Genomic DNA, 14,116 nt, shown 5'->3' with positions numbered 1-14,116 from the left:
GTGCACCCTCCAGTCACACTACCTTTTTGAACAATTTGACATAGTCAAGAATTGAACTTGGATAGTGTGGTTCATTGGCCAACTCGATAACCACTCAGTCAATTAATCCTGCGTGGTTAATAAGTGTCAATTTTAAAACGTACAATTCTTAAAAACTCTGAGTGTCAACTTCACATAGTTTAGTTTAAATCAATAAAATCTCATCTTTCTTTCAGTATAATTGATTGGTTGAAAAATAAAGTGAATACTTGATTTTGAACATTTTAAATGAAAATTATAGACACTTGAAAATGAGACTGTAATATATAATTAGGTTTTTGCGCAAATTACAAATATAATGAAGAATTTATTTGCATGCATATCTCTTACAATTGGAAGCCCGTTATCAACTGATTTTAGCAATTTAACTAATTATTTCTTTGTACTATACGTTCATGTAATAGCTGAACATCGTTCATGTAATAGCTCAACGATTCAAATCAATCAAGGAAAAAAACAATCATTCGAATTCGATCTTACAGGCACATATAGATTTACGTCACAAAAGGCACCTCTGAACAAAGTCTATCTTAATATGATTAAAGTATAGTAGCACTTAAAGGAGTATCAAACCAGATACTATTAGTTATAAACAAATAAAAAGTACTCCACTATTTTCATTCACACCTTAAAAATGCTTTTAATATGGTAACTTGATTGACTCTTCCCTTTATAGAAGCGTTTTGACTACTTCGCTAGCCTCCCATGCAAAGTTTCAAATTTAGCATCATTTTTTTTGGATTATTTTCCTCTTTTCTCACCTCTTTTCACTTGATATACTAGTGAAAATACTTCATGTTTGACTTTTAGTAGCTTATTTTTGTCTATAAAACTCGTTCATTTATTCATCACAAAGCACTCTAAACTTAACTCATATATCAAACTAGAGAGCAATATTTAACAATGGACATCTTCTATGCTTTGCTTGTGTCTCTCTTTATTGTTGTTGTCTCATTCTCAATTCATTTATTGTTCTACAAATCTAAGCCAGACGTAGCAACGAAACTCCCACCTGGCCATAAAGGGTGGCCCGTGATTGGAGAAAGTATTGACTTTCTCGCAACCGGATGGAAGGGCCACCCTGAAAAGTTCATACTCGACCGCATGGCTAAGTTCTCAACTCAAGTCTTTAGGACATCTCTCATGCTAGAGGATGCCGCAGTGTTTTGTGGCTCCGCTGGTAACAAGTTCTTATTTTCTAACGAAAACAAACTTGTACAAGCATGGTGGCCATCTAACGTGGACAAAATCTTTCCCTCTTCAAACAAAACATCGAAGATAGAAGCTATCAAAATGAGAAAAATGCTTCCTAATCTATTCAAGCCCGAAGCCCTCCACCGATATGTTCCAATTATGGACATGGTGACACGAAAACATTTTGAAAACGGGTGGGAAGGCAAGGACCAAATTGTAACCTATGAACTCACCAAGAATTTCACTTTCTGGCTTGCATGCAAAATCTTTTTAAGTATTGATGAACCTGAACGGGTCAAATATTTATCTGGCCCGTTTGAGAGCATCGCTTTAGGGCTTCTCTCAATCCCTATAGATCTCCCAGGAACACCGTTCCGAAGAGGGATTAATTCGGCTAATTTTATCAGAAAAGAACTCGTTAAAATTATACAACAAAGAAAATTTGATTTGGCTAATGGGAAAGCTTCACCAACACAAGATATATTATCGCACATGCTTCTATATAGCGATGAAGAGGGCAAATTTATGGAAGAATACGATATTGCAGACAAGATTCTTGGATTGTTGATCGGAGGTCATGATACTGCAAGCTCTGCGTGTGCTTTCATCGTAAAGTATCTTGCTGAGCTACCTGAAATCTATGAAGAAGTCTATAAAGGTACTAAAAATTTTGGTAACTTAATTAAAAACAATATTACTTGGAAGAATATACTTATCATGACATGGTTGCTTTATATATGTAATTTCATGTTTGTGATCATTTTGATTTTTCTACTATAAAAAAACATATAATTTTTAGATTCATATTTAACATAAGTATCCTATCCAAAAATAGCTAGACCACAAAGGTTTAATCAAGACCAACAACGTACTGCAGATTTTATCCAAAAAAGACCTTAGTTGAATGAAATTGTTTTTATAGCTTTTATAGAGCAACATTAGTACACACACGTACAATCTGAACGAGTTTGAACTTTTTATTTTTGGTGATTAACATGCAGCTTCTCAATATCTATCTATAGGTCACGCTTAAAAAAAGAAACAAAAAGAATTAATCAAAAAGCCCATATAATTTGGCAGAAAGCATGATTGTGACGTCTACCAACCAACTAATCGATCGTTAAATAAAGATTTAACCAGATAACAGTTACATAATTAAAGAGCAAAAGTTTGATTTTGATTCTTAATGATTTTTCATCAATTTACAGAACAAACAGAAATAGCGAAATCAAAAGCAGCGGGAGAATTATTAAACTGGGAGGATTTATCAAAAATGAAATACTCATGGAACGTTGCATGTGAAGTTCTTAGATTAGCACCACCTCTTCAAGGTGCTTTTAGAGAAGCCATCACTGATTTTATGTACAACGGTTATTCAATCCCCAAAGGGTGGAAGGTAATTATTTCGACATATATAAATATAATTACGTCGGCAAAAATTTACAATTAAAGCTAGTTGGCTAACCTTTTTTTTTTTTTTTTATCATTTTATATGTATGTATAGTTGTATTGGAGTGCAAACTCGACTCATAAAAACCCCGAGTTCTTTCCGGAACCTCAAAAGTTTGATCCTTCAAGATTCGATGGCAGAGGACCAGCGCCATATACGTTCGTACCCTTTGGAGGGGGACCTCGTATGTGCCCTGGAAAAGAGTATGCACGATTGGAAATACTCGTGTTTATGCATCATCTCGTTACAAAGTTCAAATGGGAGAAAATAATTCCGGATGAGCAAATTATCGTCAACCCGATGCCTAGCCCAGCTAAAGGACTTCCGATTCGCTTATATCAACATGATGTTCAAAGTTGATATATTGATTTCGAGCTTCAGATACGCGATGATAAGGAAAAAGATCCAAGAAGTTGGGTGTGTAATTGTGCATAGTATATTTGTTATGTGGTTATTATCTTCTCATATTTTGTATTTCTTTGTTCTTTATATAAATTAAATAAAATAATACGGAGGAATATAATTGTTAGTGTCATCATGTAGGTCAGTTGATTTACTATTTGTTGCTTTTTTTTTTTTTCTTGACGACCTGTCATGTGTTGCTACGGCAAAGGTGAGATAATTCATCATTTATTTATAAAAATGAGTAATAAATTTGGTAGAATTCAAATAAATACTAGAAAATTAAAATGAAAGGGGAAAAAATCAAAGGGTCATTCGCTTGACATTATTGATGTGACTCTCTAACCTTGAGGTTATGTGTTCAAGTCTTGATATTGACATTATATATAAATTCGTGTTGGATGTATACGTTTGTCTATAAAAATGGGAATAATGTAATTTTAACTGCTTTATTTTCATCTACCTAGAAAAGTGAACAATTAATTTGTTCAACAATTAAACTGATTTTGAAAAAGGTAAAAAAAGATGTCAAATTTCAAAAAAGTAGAGTAGGTAAAATTACAATTTTAAAGCCTTGAACTGCGCATTTTTATTTGTAGGTAATACTTTGTGTTTGTTAAAATCCAATATGCAAACTATTGGCTGGTTTTCTAAAAATTCCGTTTAACAAAAAATAAAAGCTCTCCAACCTAAAAAAAAAAAAAAAAGTGTGAATACATGGACTAAAAAGACAACCAAATGCAATTAAAATGACACCTTTTGAAGTGTCTAAGTAGTATAAATAATATAAATATAAATTTTATATAATTATGTGTACATCAAATATATATATATAGGTAGGCAGATGGGCTAAGTGCTATTGCTACTAAAATCGGTAGGCCGATGATGCTTGACTCATACACGAGCACTATGTGTAAGGAATCTTGGGGTCGACCTAATTATGCTCGAGCCATGGTGGAAATCAAATCGGAGAATGAATTGAAAGAGGTGTTAAAAGTTGCTACTCCAAGTCTTTCTGGAAGGGGGCGAACTGTGGATAATGTTAGGGTGGTTTATGAATGGAAACCACTGAGATGTTCGGGTTGTAGGCGCTTCGGTCATAAAGATGCGCAATGTCAGTTGAATATACCGGTTGTAGTGGACCATAAGCAGGTTGATGCTGAGGGCATTCAGGCTGTGGGTAATCATGTGGCTAAAAAAGTGGTGACTGATGGTGGCAAAGGGCATGAGGATTTTGCTATTGGTAAAACCAAACAGAAACTTGTATATCGGCCTATATTTAAAAGTAAAGTTGGGGATAAAGTGGATACTTCAAAGCAGCCTAGTAATGAAAATAATAAAGATGAACATAACCTGATGGTGGAGAATCCTTTTTCTATTTTGAGGGACTTGGATGATAACGGAGGAATTGGTGTTGTTAATAATGATACATGTAAGACCCACATCTCGGACAATGAGGAAAGTGATGTTGAGGCATCTATTAATGAAACTGGTAACTTTATGGCGAGTAAATTTCCTGAGGGGGCAAGCACTTCCGGTCCAAATAGTTTAAATGATTAGCCTAGCTTCATGGAATATTAGGGGTCTAAATCGTGTCCCCAAACAAAACGAGGTCATTGATGTAGTTTCGGCTAATAATTTGAGTGTATGTGCGATTCTTGAATCGCATGTTATGGCGTCTAATTTGTCGCGTATTTGTAACATAGTGTTTCCTAGATGGCAATGAACCTCAAATTCAAGCAAATGTAATGGAGGAACTCGAATTATCTTAGGATGGAATCCTGATTTCGTAGACATTATGGTGCTTAATTCGACCGATCAAGTGATTCATTGTTTGTTGAAATTTGTCCATAATAATAAACATCTCTTCGCTTCCTTTGTGTATGCTCATAATCCTTACGCTCAACGTCGTCCCTTATGGAGAGATCTGGGTATGCACAAATGTTTTGTCAATAATCGTCCATGGGTTGTCATGGGTGATTTTAATGATTCGTGTAGAGTGGATGAATCATCCTCTGGTGCATCTAATATGACGATAGCTATGAGAGAATTTAATGAATGTATTAATGAAGCTCGTTTGGATGATGTAAATCACTCGGGTTTGCACTTTACTTGGAACCAACGTCCGCATGCCTCGACGGGTGTTTTAAAGAAGATTGATCGAATCTTAGCTAATGAAGCGTTTACGGATGAGTTTGTGGATTCGTATGCTATTTTTGAGCTGTATCGTATTTCAGATCATAGCCCGGCTATTTTAAAGATGCCTTCGCAAACTGTAAACCGAGTTAAGCCGTTTAAATTTTGCAATTTTGTTGCTAATAATCCCAATTTTATTGATACAGTGCTCAAGGAGTGGGATGTGGATATCTATGGTTGTAAGATGTACAAGTTGGTGAAGAAGCTGCGTGCTCTTAAAAAACCTCTCAGGAAACTTGCATGGTCTAAAGGTAACTTGCACCAAAGGGTCCAATCTTTAAGAGATAAATTGGATATTGTGCAAAAAAATTTGGATCGAAATCTGGATGATGTTGAACTTCGCCTAACTGAGAGCGATACTCTTCATGCATATAATGATGCATTAATTGAGGAAGAAATGTTTCTCAAGCAAAAGTCTAAGATTGATTGGTTGCGTCTTGGCGATAGTAATTCTAGATATTTTCACAGTGTTGTCAAAGGTCGTGTTCATCGAAGTAGAATTCAAATGGTGGTGAGTTCTGATGGCTCAAATAAAGAAGGTGGAGAGGTGCCTGGTGAGTTTGTGAAGCACTATAAACAGTTTCTATGGAACTCGCAACCTTCTTTGGTATTAATCGACCATATTTAGTTTTCTCTAATGTGGTTTCTGAGGCTAAAGCTAATGATATGATGAGTCCCATTTCAGCTAGTGAGGTTAAAGAGGTTGTGTTGATATTGGTTCGGATAAATCTCCTGGTCCGGACGGTTATAATTCCGAGTTCTTTAAACGAGCCTGGGATGTTATTGGCACTAATTTTATTGAAGCGGTTTTGGATTTCTTTAACACCAGGAAACTTCTTTCGGAGATCAACCATACTGTCATTGCTTTGTTACCGAAAGTTAGTGCACCATCAAAATTTTTCGATTATCGTCTCATTTCGTGTTGTAATGTGGTGTATAAGTGCATTAGTAAGATCATTTCTAATCGCATTAAGGGGAGTTTGGATGATGTTGTTAGCATCAATCAATCCGCGTTTATCCCTGGAAGGCGCATATCTGATGACATCTTACTTACTCAGGAATTGATGAAAAACTACCATATCGAAACGGGTCCTTCGAGGTGTGCATTTAAAGTGGACATTCAAAAAGCGTACGATACTGTTAATTGGGGTTTTCTCGAGTCAATACTTCTGCATTTTGGATATCCTTCGACTATGATTAGTTGGATCATGCGATGTGTTTCTTCTACGTCTTTTTCTATCTCCATCAATGGTCAACTTCATGGTTTCTTTAAAGGAAAAAGGGGTCTTCGTCAAGGTGATCCAATGTCGCCATATTTATTTGCCCTTGTTATGGAAGTTCTTACCTTGTTTATTCAAAGAAGGTGGCGACAAGCTCGGAATTTCAGGTTCCACCCTCAATGTGAAAAGATGAACATTGTAAATGTTTGTTTTGCGGATGACTTGTGTCTTTTCTCTTATGCTTGTTCTGATTCTGTTCGGATCATCGTTGAAGCTTTAGAGGAATTTAAGTAGTGTTCGGGTCTGGTGCCAAGTATTGAAAAAAGTACAGCCTTTTTTGCAAATGTGTCTCAACGATTGAAAGATGTTATTCTTCATATACTTCCATTCGATGAAGATAAACTTCCGGTTAATTATCTTGGAGTTCATCTTATTTCTTCCCGGTTGCTTCATCGTGATTGCAAACAATTGGTGAACCGAGTTAAAAGTAAGATTCAGGATTGGGAAAACAAGTTCTTGTCGTTTTCGGGTCGTATCCAGCTTATTAGCTTCGTGCTTACTTCAATGCAAGTTTACTGGCAATCCGTATTTTTTCTCCCAAATTCAATTATTTCAGAGATTGAGGCTTTGATGAGGGGTTTTTTATGGTGTCAAGGAGATTTCAAGAGGGGGAAAGCTAAGGTTAAATGGCCTACTATTTGTCTTCGAAAGGAAGAAGGGGGTCTTGGTATAAAAAGATTGACAGACTGGAACAAGGCCCTTCTCACTTCTCTTTTATGGCGGATTCTTACAGCAAAGCAATCCCTTTGGGTTCGATGGGTGAATGAGTATCGGTTAAAAGGAAGATCGATTTGGGAAGGTGATGCTCCTGCTGGTGCTAGTTTTTGTTGGCGTAAATTAATGTCTATTCGTCCTCTGCTGGTGCTAGGTTAAATTAACGGCTCTATTGAGTCGACAACAATCGTTGATTTATTGGCGACTTGACTGACTCTTAGAGCCTAAATTAAATTTCAGGCAGGATTTAAACCCATGAAAATTTAATTCTACCATTTTCATGGCTTCTATTATTATTTTTATTTTAGTATTATTATTTTTATTTTTTTATTTTTATTTTAAACTTTTTCCTACTTAAAGGCCGGAGGTCCTTTCGGAAGCAATCTCTTTATCTGTCGAATAAAGAGAGGGATGACTTTCTAGTGTTTCACTCTGGGTGGAGAAATTACTTGTCTTTATTTTCGGATAGGGAAAGGATTATCTACTTACCACATCCCCCATACACCACTCATGTGGTATTGCGTTTTGTTGTTGTTGTTATTGTATGTATGTATGTATGTATGTATGTATGTATGTATGTATGTATGTATGTATGTATGTATGTATGTATGTATGTATGTATGTATGTATGTATGTATATATATATATATATATATATATATATATATATATATATATATATATATATATATATATATATATATATGATCAATGGGGAAGTAACCAATTAGGGGAAAGCGGGGTAAACAAATTTCTTTTTAGTTTTCCGTTTTTTGAAAAAACTTTGTTCACGAACATTATAGATTGGATGAAAGTATGAACATTTAAAAAAAGACACTTTGTGATTAATATTTTTATTTTGGCGGGAAAACGCTCGAAGAAATAATATATAACAATTATCGTGTTTTCGAGCGTATTTTGAGGGTTTATGAATTAGGGTTTAGAAATTTAGGGTTTCGGGTTTAGATTTAGGGTTTAGATTTAGGATTTAGATTGAGTTTTTAACACGAACGGTTTAGAGTTTAGAGTTTCGGGTTTCGGGTTTAAGGACTAAATCCAAAACACTAAACCCTAAACCCTAAACTCTAAATCGGGCTAAATTTTTACAAAAAGTACTTCACAAAACATGAAAAAAAACGTTCGAAGATTAACATTCTTCACGATCAATATTATCTTGAATGTTATTTTTGTCGATTGTTTTCCCGCCTAAATAATAACGTTCATCACGAAGTGTCTTTTTTAAATGTTCATATTTTTGTGATCTTGATGCCTGAAATTTTTTTTTGAAAAAAACCAAAATTTAAAAAAAAAATTACTTCACCCACTTCCCCCCTGCTTCCCCAATTGGTTACTTCCCCAATTGATTACTTCCCCATTGATCCTAACTATATATATAATACAATTATTATTATAAAAGTAGTGAACAATAATTCAGATTTTGATAAATTTAAATATATTTGGCTACAGAAAAATCTGAAATCAAAGCATCAAAATACAGAATATCAATAAACTTTAGATATTTAAAAAAAAAAAAAAAAACCCGACAAAGATAAAAACAAAAATAAAGGAAATAAAAAGGTGAATATCTAATTTCATTTTTAATTATGATACCAAACAACCAAGAGAAGAATGAAGGAGGAAGAAAAGTGGGGAAAACCGGAAAACACAATATAGAATAAGATATATACAGCAAAACTGAGTCACACAAGGAACTGATACGCAGCTGTTTGCTAAAGAAAAGATAAAAACGTGGCATAGTTTCTTGTTTAGAAAGATTGAAAGAAAGATATTTATTATTTTATATAATAAAGAAAGGATATGTCTCATGTGATTGGTAAAAATTAATGAATTAATTTTGGCAATGCCAAAGGTTGGTGGAGCAAGCTAAAAAGAAAACCAAAAAATGGAAAAGTCGATTGGGGTGAAACGTGGTCTTGATTGAATCTGCTACAACCCCACGTAAATTACTAAAGTCTCCCTGTTACAGTAAACAAAGGGTCTTTATATGACTAGGTATATATACATCCACTTAGTGAAATGACCCGTAAGATCACGGGTTTGTTTAAACGTAACAATTAATTGATATGTTTTAGGTATTATGTGAATGTAAATACTAAATTTATTTAGTTTAATAACATTTGGAACCACAGATTCCGACAAAAAAACTTGATAATCAAATTATTGAAGTTTATAAAATGCATATAGCAAATAATAACAACGAAAGTGTACCATAAATATTTTGCCTGTAACATATGATCCGAAATAATCAAAGATTTTGAAAGAGAGAATGCTAAACAATTAATACGAAGATAGGTGATATTGTTTTGAAATTTTGACTAAATAATATGCAGGAGAAAAATTTTTAAAATTAGAAACAGAATAATTGTTTAAGCTATCTCTTTTGCATTTATTTTTCATTATTATCATTTTACCTTTTATTGTTATTAATTAAGTGTATAAAATTAAGATTAATTGTTATTTATGACATCATAATGGTGCTCTAAGAATTTTTCAATTTCTTTTTGAATTTTTATTAAGCTTGAAAAATGTTTATTTATGATATCATCATTTTAGAATTTTAATTGAAACTATAGATAAGTCATACTGTAATAAGCATCTCGAGATGATGTGAAAAGTTGTTAAAAAGCTCTAAAAAGGTGGGTATGTGAATTTGAAAAATGCTCTAAAATTTTGATGATGTGAAAAGTTGTTAAAAAGCATCTCGAGATGATGTTGAAGTTCAATCACTGACAATGTTGATGATGAGAAGTTCAAGATGATGAGGCTAAGTGGAGCGCATTGATCATAGAGGGATCCTTAAGACGAAAGTCTTCCTAACAATATGATTGTTGGACAACGTATCTCAATAGAGATAAAGTCAGCGACAACAAGATGAATGTCAATAATCAACGTCGGACTGGGATATTGAGAGTTAGAGAATTGACAAGTTTAATAGATTCTACAGAAAAGAAAGCGGGCTATGAGGGTGAAACATACGCAATGACAACTTCAAATGATGAGATTATGTTGTAAGATGAGATACTTATAAAATTTATAGAGGTGATAGACTGGTTTTTTCAAGGGACTTGTTACTGCCAAAGCAACGAAGTGAAGCAGATTGAGTAGAGTGTGAATTTTTCTGTGTAAGATAAAATCCACGTTAAAGGGGAGATTTTAGGAAATCTGAATCAATGGATGATTTGTTATATATTGATTGATTCATATTTGCTAATTTTTTTGAGAACTTTTCTAATGATAACCCTAAGGGTTGTCATTAAGAAATAATTATATGCATAAATAAGTAGTACATGGAGGTAGTTTTCTGCAGGAAGTGGGTAGTTATATTGAGTGTACAATTGTTTAATGCATGTCTGAATGGCTTAAAGACAGCCCTTAGGGCTGTCATTAGAAATTTTCTAACATTTCAAAATGTGAAATACTTGAGAACTAAGTCTAACTTATCAGTTTAACTTGGATATCAAGTTGAAGTTTGAATATAAATACGAGTGATTGTATGAGGAGTAAAGGTGGAGAAGATTGATGTGTGCGAGGCGTACTAGGAAATAGCGTATATTTTACTAGAAAAATACTATTAAATACGATACAATTTTACACAAGATATTTATTTATTTATAGAATGGATATACCTAAACCTTGCTACAACACTTATAGGCAGTGTACCTAATCGTACAGTAGTGCAGTTTTTAGTAAGTCCGGTTCGTTCCACGGGGAAATCTTTTAAACAAAGCTTAACGCTATATTAGTTTTATTTTATAAAAATACAAATATATATAAGTAATACTATTATTATAAAAAAGGGGGTTTTACCGTTTAATGACCGGTTTGTCGATTTTTAAAACTTTAGTCGTAGTTAAAACCTAATGTAAAATATTAAATAAATAAAAGACTTAATTTAAAGCGTAAAGTAAATAACGATAATGAAATTGAGATAAATAAAAGTGCGATAAAATAAAATTACGATAATTAAAGAGTACGAAAATTAAAAGTGCAATTAAATACAATGACAATAAATAAAAGTGCAATTAAATACAATAACAATAAATAAAAGTGCAATAATTAGAAGTGCAATTAAATATGAAAATAAAGGAATTATACTTATTTAAACTTCCGTAATCATGATGTTTGACGTGTTGATTTTAGTTTATTCCCATGGGTTAATTGTTCTTTGTCCTGGATTATTTAATATGTCCGTCTGGTTTTTGTCCATAACAGTCCATCAGTCATAAATATAAAGTGCGAGTGTCCTCGTCATATTATCCTTATATCCGAAGTCAAATATTCCAACTAATTGGGGACTTAAACTGTAACAAGGTCTTAATACTTTGTTTAATAATTACACCAGGATATCGACTGCGTGTAATCCAAGGTTTTAATACTTTGTTATCAATTATGCCAAGTGTCATTGTACATAATTTCACCCATGTTTTAATAATTCCATAGACTATTAATCCATTCCCGTGTCCGGTTAAATGAACAATTATTCGTACATATAAATATCCCGCCCATCGTGTCCGATCGAGTGTATATGGTTATTTATAGGGACGTCCAATTGTAAATCTTTATATCAAAATTAACAAACTATCATTTAGTTAAACAAATATAAAGCCCATTAATAGCCCATAGTCTAATTTCCACAAGTGTCGTTCTTTTGTCCAAACCCCAATTATGGTACAAAGCCCAATTAACCAATTTTAATATTTTTTTGTCAAACATCACGATTACTTCGGCATTAAATAAGCATAATAATAACTTAGCTACGAGACATTAATGAAAATAACATAAACATAACTTACAGTGGGTGTTATTAGCGTAGTGGTACACGGACAGAGTTTCGACTTACAAAACCTTAAAACATTCGACTAATCGATCCTTATTATTATCACTAACGTAAAATTAAAATTACAAATTGAGATTACGATTTGGAGTGATACTTGATACATAAAAATGGGGAAAGAAAAATATATATCAAATATAAAAAGTATCTCAAAATCGTCGAATTGCATGGGCTTTTATAGAATTCTATGCTCCACGAGTGCGGTTGATTTTACTCTTCAGAGCTCCGCGAGTGTGGAGCCCACAATTTTAGCTCACCAAACCAGGATCCTAAGCTGCCGACGGTTTTTATAATATAATATAATATATATATTAATCTAAAGAATTAATTATATATTATATTATATTCATGTGCATAGTTGACTTGTAATTTTTAGTCCGTTGCGTCGAGCGTTGAGAGTTGACTCTGGTCCCGGTTCCGGATTTTCGAATGTCCTTGCGTACAATTTAATATCTTGTATTTTGCATTTCGAATCTTGTACTCTTTAATTAGAACCTCTTTGATTGTACTTTGTACTTTTGAGCTTTTTGGTGTGATGACCCGGAAATTTCTGAACAAATTTAAACTTAAACTTTGAATGTTTCCGACGCGATAAGCAAAGTATGTAATGTTGAGTCTCAAAAATTTTGAACTATTTTATATATTCATTTAACCTTTGACCATCTCCGACGATTCACGAACAATTATTTGTAAATAATATATATATATATATATATATATATATATATATATATATATATATATATATATATATATATACATACATATAAGAATTTAAAATTTAATGTAAGTTACTATATAAATAATCATTAAAAATTACATGAATAATAAATTGTATATATTAAAATGTAAATACAAGATAAAGTATAAATGTTGTATTATGATCATTACTTTTATCAAGGGTAATATTAATATGAATAATTGTACTAACAATATTATTAATAAAAATTGAATATGTATAAGTTATTATTATTATTAATAATATTATAAGTAGTATTATTAATAAATTCAATAATAACATTGGTATCATTGTTAATACCATTATGACTAATAATAAAATTTTAATTTTAGATATTATGATTATTATTAGTATTATTATCATTATAATTATTATTATTATAGTTATTATTATTAAAAATTGAAACAATCTATTATTATTAGTTACAATAAAAAATTTATTATAATTTACAATGATTATTGTATCATTATTATTTATTATTATTAATATAATTAATATTAATTAGTATTATTATTATTATTTATAATTATTTATTAAATATGTGAATTAAAGAAGAATTCGTACAAAAATTGTTTTTCCATCACATTTTACTATATGATTTTGTTTTCTATCCTTAAAGTGATCTCAAAATGATTTCCTTTACAGAAAACAACAAATTTGGTTAGGAATTGTACGCATACTTTATTTTTTTTTATTTATTTCTTTCTCTGATTATGATTCTCTTGGTCGACTTCTTTCAGCAATAAAACAAACTGTGATCAAGTCCTTATGACTTTAATAACATCACTTCACCTTTACATAACCCACTATAAATGCAATTCAAAAGAAACCAGATGAATTAAACTGAAATATTGAAGAACATCCTTGTAACCTCTGTTCTTGAGTGTAAAGATCAAAAGCTCGATTTCGTACTTATTTTTAAAATTTATAAATACAGTTCAATTAGGAATCATCCATCTACACTATCTGTAAGTTTTCATACTCCAAATCTTCCTATTAATTTCTAATTTTGAGGTCAAAGCTAAATTCAAAAAGTCAACTAAATCGTTCATCTTAAAATTCGAACTCACATTGATGTTTCTGGATAAATTAAGGGTTCAGAAAGCTTTTATGGATGATTTACGAAATAATTCATGTTGGAACTTTAATCCATAACAGTTTTAAAATTGAAATTTGATTTTGTGTTCTTAGCTAAATTAACTGTGATGAACGATAGGATAAAACCAAATCCAATTTAAAAATCTAAT

General features: G+C 32.1%; 1 protein-coding gene across 1 annotated transcript; it reads left to right on the top strand.

Moving 5' to 3' along the window:
- Nucleotides 1-922: 922 nt before the first annotated feature.
- LOC139885587 (beta-amyrin 28-monooxygenase-like) lies at nucleotides 923-3,282 on the top strand. Its single transcript, XM_071869340.1, has 3 exons — nucleotides 923-1,891; nucleotides 2,442-2,629; nucleotides 2,738-3,282. Exons 1-3 carry the CDS (start codon nucleotides 943-945, stop codon nucleotides 3,041-3,043), a joined length of 1,443 nt encoding a protein of 480 aa, XP_071725441.1. The 5' UTR covers nucleotides 923-942; the 3' UTR covers nucleotides 3,044-3,282.
- Nucleotides 3,283-14,116: the final 10,834 nt, after the last annotated feature.

This window comes from Rutidosis leptorrhynchoides, chromosome 1 (assembly GCF_046630445.1).
Source record: "Rutidosis leptorrhynchoides isolate AG116_Rl617_1_P2 chromosome 1, CSIRO_AGI_Rlap_v1, whole genome shotgun sequence".
Classification (NCBI taxonomy): Eukaryota; Viridiplantae; Streptophyta; class Magnoliopsida; order Asterales; family Asteraceae; genus Rutidosis; species Rutidosis leptorrhynchoides.
This window is presented reverse-complemented; position numbering and strand designations above follow the sequence as displayed.

Coding starts and splice junctions, on each gene's coding strand:
- LOC139885587 (XM_071869340.1), top strand. CDS start 943: ATGGACATCTTCTATGCTTTGCTTGTGTCTCTCTTTATTGTTGTTGTC. Junction 1,892..2,441: donor CTATGAAGAAGTCTATAAAG/GTACTAAAAATT, acceptor ATCAATTTACAG/AACAAACAGAAATAGCGAAA. Junction 2,630..2,737: donor CAATCCCCAAAGGGTGGAAG/GTAATTATTTCG, acceptor ATGTATGTATAG/TTGTATTGGAGTGCAAACTC.